At 35.1% G+C, this 18,047-nt stretch overlaps 1 protein-coding gene across 5 annotated transcripts in view; it reads right to left on the minus strand.

Moving 5' to 3' along the window:
• Window positions 1–18,047, minus strand: part of LOC149793034 (uncharacterized) — a 92,947-nt gene that overhangs the window by 35,303 nt on the left and 39,597 nt on the right. Inside the window, exon 8 of one of the 5 annotated variants that reach the window (XM_089966928.1) lies at window positions 7,411–12,018. The exons of 3 other annotated variants lie outside the window; for them this stretch is intronic. In XM_089966928.1, coding sequence (XP_089823054.1) covers window positions 10,076–12,018 — 1,943 coding nt within the window. In that variant the 3' untranslated portion in view covers window positions 7,411–10,075. Of the gene's footprint in view, window positions 1–7,410; window positions 12,019–18,047 lie in introns of those variants that run through there. One more of the 5 variants, XM_089966929.1, reaches the window with a different exon arrangement.

Raw genomic sequence — 18,047 nt, forward strand, 5'->3', positions numbered from 1 at the left:
AATTGGTGAGACACTGGATGATGATCTATGACACTTGAGAGCGACTGAGTATACAGAATGAAGAGAACAGGTCCAAGAACAAACCCCTGTAGAACACCACAACATAGATCAACTGGGCTGGAGTGTATTCCATTTACAGATACAATTTGTGTCCTGTTGACCAAGTAGGATTTGAACCACAGTAAGGCTGTATCATGAATGCCAAATACATGATGGAGACGGTGAAGTAATATATCGTGGTCTATTGTGTCAAATGCTGCAGACAAATCAAGGAGGGTGAGGACTGTAATCTTTCCACTATCCAACGCAGAGAGAATGTCATTAACTATTTTTAGAAGAGTAGTTTCAGTATTGTGGCAAGGGCGATATGCAGATTGTACATTGCTAAAAAGACTGTTTGATTTAGATGAGATACAAGCTGGGATAGAACAACCTTTTCTAAGATTTTTTATATGAATGGGAGATTAGAAACTGGGCGGTAGTTCTTTAAATTGTTATGGCCTAGTGTTGGTTTCTTCAGCAGAGGCTTTACAATGGCAGTTTTGAAAAATGGTGGGAATTCTCCTGATGAGAGAGAGGTATTAATAACATCAGTTAGTGAAGGCAATACTGGATCTAAGCACTCAAGCAACATTATGTATAATAGATTAACTCATCTCCAGAATACCCGACAGATGAACAGTATGTAACATAGATTAACTCATATCCAGAATAAAAAAAATAGATGAACAGTATGTAACATAGAATAATTCATACCCATAACACCATGAAAGATAAATGTATGTACCCTAGAATAACTCATCTCCAGAATACCAGACAGATAAAAATTAAAGTACCCTGGAATAACTTATCCCCAGACACCAGACAGTTAAAAAGCCAAGTACCCTGGAATAACTCATTCCCAAACACCAGACAGACAAAAAAAAATCATGTACCCTGGAATAACTCATCTCCAAACACCAAACAGATAAATAACATGCACCTACAATTTCATCCCCAGAACACCATACAGTATATACTCTATAATAACTCACCACCAAGACACCATACAGTGTGTACCTTTGAATCACTAATTCACAAGACACCATACAGTATGTACCCTTGAATCACTAATTCACAAGACACCATACAGTATGTATCCTAGAATAAATCATTCCCAAGATACCAAACAGAAATTCCTTCTGCCACATTTAATGTTCCACACATTCTGTTGAATCATTCCGATTCAACAGAATGTGTGGAACATTAAATGTGGCAGAAAAGCCTTCGATCGGTTATAAATTAAGTGTTGCTTAATACCATACAGCTAGAGACTAGTACTATATTCGGGATACCTTCAAAATATTCGGTACCTTTCGAAAGAAAGAGGACAATATTATTCATAATCAAATAAGTATGACACGTTACGGAGGGAATAAATTACAAGACCTTGGTAACAACTATTGATACATTTACCGATCACACAGGCCAGTAACGCAGTAAAATCTGTCTAAAGGTCAGTCCCAACACTCCCACATACCCCCAACCCACCCTAAAAAAGTTTTAGAAAAACTGAAAAAAAACCACCTGCTCAATAAATGGCGCTGAAATGTCGTATTTTCTAAATGATCGGAAAGGGCTATACGTGATCATTTATATACATAAAAAGACCAGAGTTCTTATGCTTATTCCAGTTTAATGTATATTCTATTGAAAACAGCTAGTACTTTTTTTTTTACACCTGGACTTCAAAATGAATTATTAAGATAAATACGTGAAATCTGTCAGGCAATAAATAAGTGATATATAGAATAGATATTCAGTAAATATCATATTTATTTACGTAGTTGCAATACAATATTCGCAGAGCACGTTAAGTTTCGTGCAGGCTGATCTTTCAATATCGACCTCAACTATACGACCACTTAAACGTTTTCAATAATACAACAGGCTAATATGACGAAACATTTTAGGGAAAGAAATGTATGACTGTGATGAATCCACTGTGCAAGATAAACTAGGAGGTAAGAGAAATTACATGAATTATGGTACAAATTATGTGTGTGTGTGGTTTGGATTTTTAACGTAGTTTTAACACTTTTTAAGTCATATCGCTACGATGCAGTGTGGCAGTTTATAGTGATATCTAGCACTGAGGCATCATGCCGCAGACATGTAGCATGATGTCCCACCCAGTCACATTATCCTGACACCTGGCTGACCAGTCCTAACACTAACCTCTTAATGCTGAGCGCCAAGTGAGGCAGCTGTTAGTACCATTTTTGTAAGTCTTTGGTATGACTCAGCCGGGGATCGAACCCACGACCTCCCGCATCCGAGGCGGACGCTCTAACCAGTAGGCCACTACAAATTATGTCTGAAGATCCTAACTTTCAAAGATTATGTGAGACAACAAGATTGCACACTTCCTCGTGTCAAGCTTACGCAACTCATACCGCAAACATAGAAAACCTATCACAATTTAGCATCAATTTCCGCTATGTTATGCCAGATAGTAATGTTGGTAGTTGAATTTTCAAATGAACAAAGGAATCACAATTTTACTGACACCGCTGTAATGAACTTTAGGGTCCCTACATAAATTATGAACGATCCGGACAAACTGCATTCTCAATGCTTTCTGTGTGTTTGGCTAAGAGGCATTACTTTGTCTCGGAAGGAGGGACATCCAATACAAATTTGATTTGACTGCAATATGTTTGCAGGGGATGTTTGGTAGACATAATCGTGAAATAGGGAAACTAATCATAGATAATAATGTTTCATCTGTGTATCTAAGACATAAAGAAAACATAACTTTGGCTTATGATTGTCCTAGGAATGTAAGACATTAACTTTTGTCAAAGTAATACAAGTAAACTTAGCAGTGCATTGCATTTGAAAAAATATATAAATTACTACCAAGTTAGAGAAAAGACATGTGAAACTGACACTAAAAGTTAAAATCTTTCTTTGAATAGCAGAAGCAGACAGGTTTCAATCTGGGCTAATCTACATATAGGTGTCCCTTCGTTCATTGAAAGCTCACAAAGAATACTGTCAATCAACTTGCACTGTGCTAATAATCATCACGTTGGAGAGATACGGCCTTAAGACCCGCATGCAAAGTTTTTTTCTTCATATCTCCACAAGTTACCCATATGAAATTATAATACCCGTAACATACTGTCGTGCATACATATTCGCATAACCGCTCGAACTGTTTACAAAATGTTAAATATTGTGATTTTCTCCATAGCATTCATATACGTTAAACAAGGACATATATAGACCAGTCAAATGTTGGCTGACCGTAGGACGATGAGCAGACTTCATGTAGTTGCATGTTCTACCCAGAGCATGTGCAGGTATATATTGACTAGCTGTTTACATGGTGAATCAAGTGCTCAAATCTGAACGAGTACCTTGTCATAGGAATGACTAAGATATAATTCCAGGCCCCGAATTGCTGCTTGATACATGACTGAGTGTTGCTGTTGTTGTAGTATGGTTCAACGCCATTTTTCAGCACACGATAGGCTATACATGGCGGCCAGTATTAATGGTGGAGGAAGAACCCAGGAAAATCCCGGAAAGAACCACCGACCCACGAGAAGCTACTGGCAAGTTTTCTCACATACCCACATTAGCCGAATCCGAGACTCGAACCCACGCAGACAGAGGTGAGATGGCAGTGATCCATAACGGAGAGCGCTTTAGACCACTGGGCCACTCGGGGCCCCCATGACAAAGTGTGTATTTTGCAGATCATTAACAAATGTCTCTACAAATGAACCACCTTTGCATCAGAAGTTACACTCCTTTAAAATTAAATTTAGGTCCCCTGACTCTCTGTGTGGCTTTTCAGATAAAAAGTAAAGTTTCTTATATCATTGGGTGGCATGCTGATCAATATTTGCTGAATGAAATTGCCTAATGAGATTTCGGAGTCTTTAGTAATTAATTGCTAGATAAACCACGTTATTAATGAACATTTGTATCACATATATGCTTCGGGAACATAACCTGAAATATATGGCGAAGAGAATATAAACGGTCAGTCAAGCATATCTTCTTCAGTTACATAACGCTTTCCACCCAACTCTTTTTAATATGAATGGTGGAAATACTATCTTATGACTAGCTTTAGTGAAACTGTTTGACCAAAACCTTCGATCACGGGTGATGCAAACAATTCTGAACACGAGTTCAATTCTAACGGTGGGTTTTCTGACAATGGTGATGAAAGTCTTTCTCCCATTATCTTGGATCGGAGATGGCGGTCGTGCGGATGACGAATAATCAGACATTACACAACCAGCCGAGATGACAGTATTGTGCTAATAATATACAATTAATATACAATTAAAATGCTGAAACAATATTCCATTTGGAAACTGAAAGACTTGCTTCCATAAATAATAGCATATATCAGTTAAACACTAAGCCTGTTCACCCGCCATAGAATATATATATATATATATATATATATATATATATATATATATATATATATATACACACACACACACACACACATTTGGAGTATGCGTATTTGTTTATTGCTCTCCATTTTAAGGATTTCTTAGATTTTGTTTATTAATTGTTTATGGGAAGTCGGTGCAAGGGAAATATTCCACAGACCGAAATAATTAGCCAATTGCTATAGGGCAAACAAGTCAGAGCCGCATGACTGTCCATGAAGTTCAGTTGTCCCTATTTTAATCTATTTGTGTAAATTGATTGTGTGACTCCAGGTGCAGTATGTATAATTGGAGACTGGTAAATTATGCAATGGAATAAACAAGACGGAACTCTTCTGTCGTCCACAGGCGCGGTTTATTGTTGATATGGTGGTAAATATGGTGTAGAGTTACAGGCGAAATGTGGCTTTCAATCATGATTTGACTAGCCTAAGGTGGCGTAGTAAAAATAGTTCCATGTCTTAGGTGGTTGAGTTGTATAGTTTCACGGCGTGTACTACTGGCGGTATGTTAAGGAAAGTTAATGAGGAGAAACCATGCAATTGTGCGGTTGACAGGGAAGTGAGATCTTTGGTCTTGCATTAATTAGATTATACTTATTTATAGATTGGACACGTTGGACTTTCCAGTTTACAACAGTAGCTGTATGGAAGTCTTTTGAATCAGAGGAAACATGACTTCTAGCGGGATTCTCCCCAGGGTTTGACATCGCTCGGTCATGGAACCCCTCTGGCTTGTTACAGTATATAGCACACACACACACACACACACGTGTGTGTGTGTGTGTGTTACAACACTTGCCTTCTACTCGCAGAATAGAAAATGCAAGTCCAGTATCTGTTATAAGAAATTGGTTTCTACTGTGCACGAGGTTGGTAAATGGAGATAAATACATTTCTCCTGCTTTGTTACACATTTATCTTATGGGACAAAGGTCAAGTCACATGTTCCTTGAAGCCAAAGAATCATCAGGCACAAATTTGTTGTATTTGAAGCGTCGACGTTGTTTGGTATAGGACAGAAAAGTTTCATATTTGTGGCACATACCAGAAAGTGTTATCCTCACATGAAGAACCGTATGAAAGAAACAAAAGCAAAAAAAAAAAAGGGAAAATTTATTTACAGGAGTATGCTTTGCCCTGTAAGTGTATACATATTACACAAGAAACATAAAGCAGAAACACAAGGATACACACTAGAAGGAGGCGAAGATGAAATATAGATGTCAATTCAGTATAAAATATATAACTGGAGAGTAGGGCATGTTGGTTCCGACACAAGATTTCGCCACTTCTGCACATATCAGTATTGATACTAAATTAATTAAAGGTTGCTAAGTGTTTCAAAATCATGGTTAATTGACTAAAGTTAAAGACCCAACTGTTAGCAGTTCTTTTAATTCTGAAAGTACTTTTTCATTTTAGTAGCAATAAGATATAGGATGCATAATGGTACTTACTGTGCAACATCTAATGCAATTTTGTAATAACTTGTACAAAGAAATATTTGGACAACCCATCAGCAAGTATCTAGACGCATAAACAAACATAGACTTGACAGAAATAACTTTATCAATCCATCTTTTCAACCTCATGACTCCAATCACTTTTAAATGAAGGCTTCCATAGCTTACAAAATGTTTAATTTAAAGCAAACGATATTGCTGATTTGGAAACGGAATGCCTGTTAAAAGAACAATTTGGACTCACCATCTGCATATTATCTATCCAACAGGCTTCCATTCTAAGATTACATACGAGTTTGAATGATAAATGAATTGTGTTTGTTCACTTCTTTTTTGGGGCTTGGGTCCGAAAGACATTCTCAAGAACTACTTTGGTGGGACTGAAAACGCTTTAAAGCATTTTGCCTACAATGTTTTAAGGTATTTCTGCTTTTCAGCGTTTTCATTGCTCCATAACATTTTATTGTAATTATTTACAAGGAAAAGATACGCAAATGTATTCACCATGATAATTGCAAGTTCAACACTTGGATTTTGTTGTGTCTAAAAATACATGCTCAGAAGCTGGTTTGGTTGGGCTGAGCCGCTTTACGTATACTGTCGTAACAGTTGGGATGCTCCGCCAGAGGTGACTCACCAAACACATGATGTATATTCCCACAACTACTCCAAGGTCATTTCACGACATGACGGAAATGGCAGAGCGCTGTTCCGATTGATTCGATATACCGTAAAACCTGTCTTGAGAGACCTCTGCTATGAGAGACCACCTGTTTTGAGAGACCAGGATCTCCATGCACAGATTTACTGATTATATAGTCTTATTACCTGTTATGACAGACCGCCTGTCTTGAAAGACCAACATTTTTTGGCAGGAGAGGTGGTCTTTCAAGACAGGTTCTACTGTATGATCAAACTCAAACGAGATATATGGCCTCCAGAGTAACTAGATCTACCAATCTGGTACAGCTAATTATGCTCTTTAGTTCGTGCTAATTATCAAACTCATCAATGACCAATATGATATATTCACAAATGTCAAGACTTATAAAAATCATATCATATATAGGACTTCTATAATGCAAACAAGTCGACTACCTAATCAGTATATGTGGATCATTGTTCAAATGGTCCTATATCTTAATGATATAAGCACGTGTTCCAAATTTGATCCAAATCAACGAGAAACGCGACTACTGGAAAAGTAACAAAATCTCAGAAATTCAGAAGCATGATAACCTCTGATGTTTCCGCTGATCTTGCTCATTATCGAACTCGTCAAGGATCATAATGATAAAAGCATTATTCCAAGCTGGATCAAATTCAGATCCAAAACATGGCCTCTAGAGGTAACAAGGTTAACCAGTCAGATGCAAGATCACTTCATTAATATGCATCTAACTCATTATAGAACATACCAGAGATTTTGATGATATAAACCCATTATGCCACGTTTGATTGAATTTAGATCAGAAATATGGATTATATAGTGGTAACAGTTTATTAATGATGATGGCAGACAATGGATGCAAAATCTCAGTTGCCTTTACATACATGTGATCTAAAAGAGCTTAACATCCTAACAAACATCTAGCTGTATGATATCACAAAAGATAAAGATGCAGAGAAATGTAAAACAAAATGTAACTGTATATTGGCCTTCCACAGGAATGTAAAAATCAGACAATGGACACAATATATTTGTAAAGATGAGACAACTGGCACTATATTCATAGGTATGCCCAATAACGTTGAAAACAGACTGTTTGCTGGGTTAAATCTGAGATATGACATGATATTTATATTTGTTTTCGAAATGAGTAAAGCATGCTGTTATTGCAAATGGGCACAAAAAGACAAATGAATGCATACATCAGACAAGATCTCTTAGGTACTTCTTTGATCCTCATGTACTTTCCCATAGGTCATAAAGTAGGTGCTTTTTAGCTTTCATGTACCTTACCCAATAGGTCATAAAGTAGGTACTTTTTAGTCCTCCCATACCTTACTCCATAGGTCATAAAATAGGTACCTTGTTAGTCATCATGTACCTTACCCAATAGGTCATAAAATAGGTACCTTTTTAGTCCTCATGTACTTTACCATAGGTCATAAACTAGATACCATTTTAGTCCTCGTGTACCTTACCCCATAGGTCATAAAGTAGATACTTTTTGTCCTCATGTACCTTACCCCATAGGTCATAAAGTAGATACTTTTTGTCCTCATGTACCTTACCCCATAGGTCATAAAGTAGATACTTTTTGTCCTCATGTACCTTACCCCATAGGTCATAAAGTAGATACTTTTTGTCCTCATGTACCTTACCCCATAGGTCATAAAGTAGATACTTTTTGTCCTCATGTACCTTACCCCATAGGTCATAAAGTAGGTACTTTTAGTCATTGTGTACTTTACCCCATAGGTCATAAAGTAGGTACTTTTAGTCGTTGTGTACTTTAACCCATAGGTCATAAAGTAGTACTTTTAGTCTTCGTGTACCTTACCCCATAGGTCATAAAGTAGGTACTTTAAGTCGTCGTGTACTTTACCCCATATGTCATAAAGTAGGTACTTTAAGTCATCGTGTACTTTCCCACAGGTCATAAAATAGGTATTTTTTAGTCCTCGTGTACCTTACCCCATAGGTCATAAAGTAGGTACTTGTTTAGTCATCACATACTTTCCCATAGGTCATAAAAAAGGTATTTTTTAGTCCTCATGTACCTTACATAATAGGTCATAAATTAGGTACTGTACCTTTATGTCATCAAGTACCTCATCCCATAGGACATCAAGTAGTTTTTTTTAGTCTTCATGAACCTTACTTAGCAGAATATACACTAAAATGCTATTTTGATCTTTATATTACTGCCATATAAATGTTTATATATATACATGTTTAAAGCCACATAAATTTTTAAAGCTATATAAATGTTTACAGCCATATGAATGTTTACAGCCATACAAATGTTTACGGCTATATAAATGTTTCCAGCCATACAAATGTTTACAGCCATGTAAATGTTTCCAGCCATATAAATGTTTACAGCTATATAAAGGTTTCTAGCCATATAAATGTTTAAAGCCATATAAATGTTTCCAGCCATATAAATGTGTACAGCCATATGAATGTTTCCAGCCATATAACTGTTTATAGCCATATAACTGTTTACAGCCATATAAATGTTTACAGCCATATAAATGTTTAAAGCCATATAAATGTTGAAAGCAAAACAACTGTTGATAGTTACTCAGCAGTAAAATTTCAATTCTAAAATACAAATAAACTGGTGCTTGTGTTTATCTTTACCATGCCTCCACCACCACCAACTGGCTCAAATCTGGCTGTATCATACAACCAATCTGCCTAACAACTTTATTCTGATAATGTATACCAGTTGTCACTATAAGAAGTTATGGGCAAGAAACTGCATTTTGATATCCTTTTTTTACTTTATGAAAACTTTTCTTCATTAAAAAAAAAATGATTAAAACTGTTTTCCAAATATTCTGTGAAGCGGTCTCCATTTCATCTCAGGACTGTAATAGTAGAGTGTGGTCCAAAACAAGTGCATCTGCACTTAAGCATGTTTCCAATAGGAAGAAAGAAAAATATGCAAAAAGTTTGATTTGAAACAAACATCTAGAGAAATAAGGGCATGATGTATATATGATTGATATCTAACTGAAAGTATTGAAAATTAAAGTATTCTAAATTAAAGTATTGTAAATTAAAGTATTCTAAAATATTGTAAATTAAAGAAAGCTGACATTCTTGAGTTATAATTGAATAGATTGATAAAGTAAGATTAACAGTAATACACACATGTCCATGACAGTGTTTACAACTGTCATATTTAAAATCAAACATCAAGTCAGCCTCTTCAAAAAAATGTTCCCACGTACCTATTCACAGTTCAATTGACTGTTATTGTGTAGGGCTGTTTTTGGCATCAGGCCTGATTTAGGAACAGCTAACAAAATGTAACTACTGTCCAATTATGACTCGCATTAAAATATTGGGGTCATCATTACACAGTGCTAATTAAATGATTTCTAACTTAACTAATTAACTGTTCTATCTTTTTCTCATTTTATGTCATGAATTCATCATGAAGTGCACATTCCAACATAATCTTTCAAATCAACGGTCTTCAGTCTTTTCATAACACTGACGAATTCGGTAAAGAACAGATGTATAATACTCAGAACTTAGGTTTTCACACACGAGCCTAAACTTCTGTATAAAAGGATGAAAAACATCCATTCTCTTTGTGTACCAACAGGCATCAAAGAACCTTTGATAAAGAAAGGCAATATGCATGAGATTTCCCTGATGTGGAGGAAGTCTGTGACATGAGCTGGTGCCATGTGATTGTTCTACAGTCTGAATCATTTCAAGAGGCTGATTTTTGAATGTATATATGCCAGTATTTTGATCATATATTGACATCAAAAAGAAATTTAAAGCAACCGCCACAGAAAGATGAAGTCCAAGTGAAGATAAAATGTATGTTGCTTTTTCCACAAAGTCTATGACATGTTTGGGACATATCAGCACTGAAGGGACATTCAGTTCTCCTAAATGGCGCACAATGCCGGGGCCAAAAATGTGGACCAGTGACTCTGTAGGGATGCCATCACACACAATTCTTAAGAGAGACATTCCTTGAGAGCGGTCAAGAAAGAATGCAAAACACCATCTGAACATTAGGGGCAGCTCTATGAGGATCTGTTGTAACAAATCAGTGAATGTAATTCCATTTTCAACTGATGTCATCATTTCAAAGACTGCAAGGCATTCTCTTGTTGCTTTCTCATACATCTGATTTGATACAAAAAAGCATATTTGGCCAATACTTTCTGGTATGAGAAACTCACACTTAGTTCTTCTGATGTCTCCATGGAGTGATAACTTCAAACTGTCTTCTACTGCAGCACTGAAAACTTTTCTCAGCTCTGTGTGTGTTAGATCTGCGTTGTCTAGCAAAAAGTATGTGCAAACTAAAGGGTTATACCTTAATAGTTTTATCTTATCCATAAAGGAGTTCATCGTTTCTTCTGAAAAATCATTCATCAGATTGACAGAAGTCATAAAGTAGTGGGGAACAAATCCAGATTTTAGTTTGTGCAAAAGGTCAGTTAGTAAGTACAAAACACAACTTGCTGGCTTTCTGCCCCACAGCTCTTCATCAATATTGTCACAGGCATGAAAGAATGTATGTCGGAGAACCTCTCTAAAGTTATCTGTACTTTCTTTCACAAGTGTGTTGACTAAAAACTTGAAAGCATGGAAACCCTTCTCATAATTTGGTGTTAAACAACACTGAATCATCTTATCCTCAGCTATGTCAAATGAATATTTCCATTCTATCACACTATTCTCACTCTTTTTATGAGAAGTAGGGATAATACGACAGGTATCTTTAGAAATTATTTTGGCTACATAACTAGGAATCCAATCTGACTGCTTCATTCTTTCAAACCACTGCTTTGCTTGAATTGGCCATGGACAGTAAAAGGAGATCAGACAAGGAATTTCTGAGCCTGCTTTCTTTCTTTTTGAGTCCACCTGCACATGTTTCAGGTAGAGTTGACCAGTTTCATCAGGTAACAGCTGACCTTTCCAGAGATTTGGATCAGCAGGGGATAACTTAACTTGACCCTGACCACAATCTTTGATTTTCAAAATAATGTCATCCTTATTAGCTCCAATGATTTCCTCTTCTTTAAAAACAACCTTTGTGTCAACTGGGGTGAAATAATTAGTTAGGATGGCTGAATTCTTTATTGAACATCCTGGACAAATTCTAGATTTCTCTTCACAATGTTTATTCTGAAACAAGGAATGGACACATGGTGACTGAATGCTTGGGAGTAACTCTAATTCTGCTACTTGGAAACCAACAATCTGCTCATTGTAATCATGATAACGTACATGCATGGTATCAAATGAATGCGGACATAACTTGGTCTTGTGCAGATAGGAGGACTCGCTGATATGCTTGACAATGAAGTCTAGATGAGGTAAGTGTTCTCCGCTTGCAGGGTCAACAACTATGTCAGTAGAGAGTAGAAGTAGGGGGTCTGCAAGGGGAAAAATGCTAGTCTAAGTACTGTATTTGGATGATTCTAATAATTGTACCTCTCAAAATCTTATTATTAAACACTGGCAGATGTTTAGTTTTTTTCTTTGCTCATCAGCTGATTTTCTTCGATAAATCACAATAATTTCCAGGCAATATCATATTTTTAAAATTCAGATAGGTCATGATAGCAATTAATGAGTAAAAACCATGCACCTTTATGTATATTAAATTACAAAACAAAGATATCTGGATTATCTATACAGAGTTTCATCAATACTGACTTCTGAAACTGAGATTGTTTCTGTTAAGATAACTGGGAACATTATAAACAAATTGTATCTGTTTAACTGCATCACTGAATTAGGTCCCAATAACAGTATGATTTAACAAGATAATTTTCTGTCAGCAAACATGTGAATTATTATAACTACATCTAAATGTATCATTGCATTAGGTCACAATAACAGTACAGTTTTTCAACAAAACTTATGAGCAAATGTCTTTAACCAGATCAACATTTGGGTGGGTGTTACAAATTAAATTTAACTGCAAAGTGACTATCAACTGCATGCTAGTATTCAAGAATTATCAAGTGCACTGAAGCAACTTAAAATTGTTTATTTTTTCATCTAGCACGACATGAAAATATGGAATAATTATTCTGCATATCATAAAATAACAAACAGTTAATTGGTTAAATATATATATCAATTTTTAACTACAATCCTACTACTTCAATACACATGTGAGTGTGTATGTCAATAAACATGAAAGTAGCAAATTTACAGCATTCCCTCACTACAAGACCCCTTATTATAGCATGGTTTCTTCTACAATGTGAATAGACAATAAGACCTTTCATTATAACATGCTTTCTTCTATAATGCAGATAAAACTCGAAGGCCCTTCATTATAGCATGGTTTCTTCTATAATGCAGATAAACTTAAAGGCCCTTCATTATAAAATACTTTCCTCTATAATGCAAATAAACTCGAAGGCTCTTCATTATAGCATGGTTTCTTCTATAATGCAGATAAACTTGAAGGCCCTTCATTATAAAATGCTTTCCTCTATAATGCAGATAAATTCCAAGGCCCTTCATTATAACATGCTTTAGTCTATAATGCAGATAAACTCCAAGGCCCTTGATTATAACATGCTTTCTTCTATAATGCAGATAAACTCCAAGGCCCTTCATTACAGCATGCTTTCTTCTATAATGCAGATAAACTCCAAGGCCCTTCATTCTGGCATCGTTTCTTCTATAATGCAGATAAACCCTAAGGCTCTTCACTACTGCACCTTTTTTTCTATAATGCAGACAAAACTCTAAGGCCCCTTTTTATAGCATGGTTTCTTCTATACTGCACACACTCATATTTTAGTATTTACATGTGATAGTTAAATTATATATATATATATATATATATATATATATATATATATATATATATATATCATATCATATTATGTATTTCATTATAAGGCAGGTTGCACTATTAAGGCCCAGAACTCCATGGCTCAAAGAGTTATAATGAAACAGCTTTACAAGCACTAAACACAGAATCAGAATGAAAAAGGATAAAGAAATAAAAATTGATGTAAGAAACATTTTTTGTCATGTTTTATGCTCTTTAATCATTACAGAAATTTAGGTCGACATATTCAGTCACTTTGTGTGAATGGAAAATAACACATCATTGTTGTAATGTATCAAGACCCTAAATAATGATGAAGAAAGCTTGGAACTAAACAATTCTTTCCTGTTGTGAAGACCAATACATACCATCTAACTTGCAGCACAACTGCATATTCAAGCGTTTAAGTGCAAAATAATCTGACTTGCTGGTGAGACAGAGTCAGTAAATGAAAACAAATCAATTGCTCTTTTCTGCCATATCGACCACATCATTCACCTTACACAAATTACACTGAAACAAAGGTCAACTGACGCTAAATGGTTTAGAATTCACTAATCTACAATCTGTACAAACCTTACACTTTCTTATTTTAGCTCATCTACAAACTTGTACAAACCATTACACCTTTTTAATTAGGTGAGCTACAAACTTGTACATACCTTTACACTTTCTTATTTTAACTGACCTACAAACTAGTATAAAATGCTTACACGTTCTTATTTTAGCTGATCTACAAACTTGTACATACCTTTACACTTTCTTATTTTAACTGACCTACAAACTAGTACAAATGTTTACACGTTCTTATTTTAGCTGATCTACAAACTTGTACATACCTTTACACTTTCTTATTTTAAAAAACTTTGGACTGAGATAAGAGTTCTACACATGAAATATAAAATATGCACCATGAGCATGATTATTAATTTCTTCCTAATATAATGTCTGCATGTAACATACCCTAACATGGAACAAACTGTCCACAGACATTGGCACATAACTAATTACTCTACACATCAAGAAAATGTCGACAAAATTAGCTGCCTAATGCTCCTTACCAAAGATAAATAAACTTTAAAGACTACCATATGTATACCGACCATTTCATCTAAACTGGAAACTCTGCATAGCCTCTCAAAATGCTGACCTTTAAGTCAAATCACTACTAAACTCTTAATGAATACAGCCATAATAAAGAGACTGACTGGATACTTTAGACATAAACACACAGCAAACATGGCTCAAAAAAGCACTAACAGTAACCTGAAATTACTCTATTTAATCCATTTTGCTCTAACAGTAACCTGAAAGTACTCTATTTAATCCATTTTGCCCTAACAGTAACCTGAAAGTACTCTATTTAATCCATTTTGCTCTAACAGTAACTTGAAAGTACTCTATTTATTCTGAAAGTACTCTATTTATTCTGAAAGTACTCTATTTAATCCATTATGCTCAGAATTACCACGATGCATATGAGTTATGTTCCCATCAGCCACTTCACTCCCCTCTTGTGACATATCAATGTTATTATCATTACCTCTTTTGACCACCTTCCCTTGCAATGTAAATATACTCATACAGTGTGATGTGCCCATATATATATGTATGTATGTATGTGTATGTATATATATATATATATATATATATATATCTGTGTGTGTGCGTATATATATATATATATATATATATATATATATAGAGAGAGAGAGAGAGAGAGAGAGAGATAGAAAGAGAGAGAGAGGGAGAGAGAGCATAAATCATCCCACTGCATGTAACCATCTCTTACAAAAATTAACAGAACCTTTGCCATATCATGAGAGAGAGAGAGAGAGAGAGAGAGAGCATGAACTAAATTATAATGTATGGATGTTCCACTGTGTTAAACCATACTCTTATAAGTGATAACAGAACTAACATTTGCTATGAGTAACTCACACATACACACACACACACACACACACACAGCATAAACTCAGTTGACATAGGATTGTCCACTGTGTGTAACCTATTATTATTACAAGTATCAATTGAACTAATCCATGCATTGTGAGTTATACAATATACACAGTATGAACCCAATTTGCATTTATTAGAAATTCTTTAAAAAAACAATCTAAAACTATTTGAGCAGAAAATAATTCAAAAAAATACAATTACTAATTTCTTTTATCCAATAAAGGATATGAATAAAGTTAATCCAGTTCCAATTAGACAAACCATTAATGCAACCAATTGATAAATAGTAAACTTGCTGATGTTCCAATATCCCAATTTTGTGATATTTCATAAATCTGTTCTGATATTTCATACATCTATTGTGATATTTCATACATCTGTTGTGATATTTCAGATATCTATTGTGATAATTCATACATCTACTGTGATATATGATATATCTCCTGTGATATTTCATACATCTGTTGTGATATTTCATACATCTATTGTGATATTTCATACATCTACTGTGATATTTTGTGAACAAAATGCTCTCATATTTTACAGGTTTTCTTCTTATATCTCAGAAGATGAAGTATTTTTGAAGATATCAGTGAATAGGTAATTTTCAACTCTGCCCCTATGTACCTCCTTCAAAAGTTAAATGTTGCAAATACGCTAAAAAAATATATTTATCTAAAAGTTTCTTTTTCGTTTTTCTGAGAATTTCTCACTGTACTTTATGTAACACTACCACTGAGTTCTGTATGTTTTCAAACCAACTGTATTAAATTGAATTCATTTTTTTCAGTAAAACATGCAACTGTAGCCCAAAAATCTGTTTTTTTGGTTCAAATTTTAAATTAAGTTCATGAATCGTAAAGCTCTCAGTGGTAAAACAGAGTGGGTTGTCAGCCTAATACTAATACTAAAACCCCTACTTCATGCACACTGCCTCTTTCGTTGCATATAATTTACCTATCAGTCACAGGTGCAAAAAATGTAGGACATGTATGACTGACAAGTAAATTGTAAGCAACAACACGAGCCCCTGTGCTTAGTGAATTTGGCTATGATATTGTAGGTGGGTGGGTGTTGTCAACATTTAGAGTCAATATTAGTTTAAGAATACCTACAGTTATCCAACACTAAATGATGGTTAGTAATGAGTCCATGGATATATTCAGATTTGCATAGAGACTGATCATATCATCTTTTGAACTTTTCAAATTCACGATGTTATGCCATGAATGGATGTATAACTATCCTAGGTATCTGCCTCGTTTCCAGGTTTGGCACATTAGGAACACCCCCATTGTTATCTCATTTAATGGTCGCTTATGGTATCACCCATTTTTAAAGCTAAATTGCAAATTTCAACAACTAAGACATATATTCATTTAATGCAGATTTAGCTAATACATTAAGTAAGCTTGATTATTAATCACAATAATTATTAATTAAGGTGTGGTTATGTTGAAATTGGTAGCAAAGTACAGCTGCCCTTGCAGAATATTTTCCTGTGGTTTCTACCCTGCAAATGGCAGAATTTTCCCTGTCATGCGCATTAGTCCATAGGGCAGTGTGCAAAGAAAAGGTAATTCTTGTTTTATTATTTATCCATGAATCAGCAATTTACAGTTTCACCATAAATTGATAAAACATTACCAGGAAAAACAATGCTTTTTCAACGTAAGTTCTGAAATCTGCATATGCATAACCTTTCCACAGTATCTTTTTATTCATTCTTTGTCTTAAATCAGCAATTTTAATCCGACATTATTTTTTCATGATACTGAGAGGCCAAGAGTCAAGTGTTTCCTGCAGGTGTTATCAAAATAATAATTACAGCTCAACAGAAATAGGACATCATGGATTAATAAAAATAATAACAATAAGTTGAAGTTTTGAGTATAAAGCCATGAAGTGTTTCTCAAGGCTCTACTGGGCTGCATGATGAACAAGCCCATGTTCAAGTTGAGTCCATAAAGAAACCAAGTCCTGTCAATGAGGTTATGTACCATGTGGTGAATTTCATGCAAACAGGAAACATGAAAATGGTTATGACTTCCACTCTGATAGAAACATTCAGGAAAATTCCTATACTCAGAGCATAAATATCTTAAGAGTTCGAAATTTCAGCAATATCACTCTGCCTTCTTGAGTGACTGATGTTGATTATGTGACTTATAATGGTCACACCAGTCTCCTCATATCACATGACTATTATAAGTCACATGATCAACATGTAGTTGCTGATGAAGGCAGTGTGATATTGACAAAAATTTTGAATTCTTAAGATATTTATGCTCTGAGCATGGGAAATTGCTAATGATCATGAATTTTTCTGAGCAAGGAACTTTTTCAGTTGCACTCAAGAAAATGGTTAGACATCCAGCGCGGGACAGATGAAAATGAGGAACATGAATCATCAGGGGAAAGTTCTGAAATGATGAACAATTCTACAGAGTGCCCATCAAAAACAGAAACATAAGGAATCAAAATCATGCTCAGTGAGTGGCAATCCACATAAAGAACCAAAATCATGCTCAATGAATGGCAATCCACAGAATGAACCAAAATCATGCTCAATGAATGGCAATCCACAGAATGAACCAAAATCATGCTCAATGAATGGCAATCCACAGAATGAACCAAAATCATGCT

Source organism: Sinohyriopsis cumingii, chromosome 8 (genome assembly GCF_028554795.1).
Source record: "Sinohyriopsis cumingii isolate HCF-2022 chromosome 8, ASM2855479v2, whole genome shotgun sequence".
Taxonomy (NCBI): Eukaryota; Metazoa; Mollusca; class Bivalvia; order Unionida; family Unionidae; genus Sinohyriopsis; species Sinohyriopsis cumingii.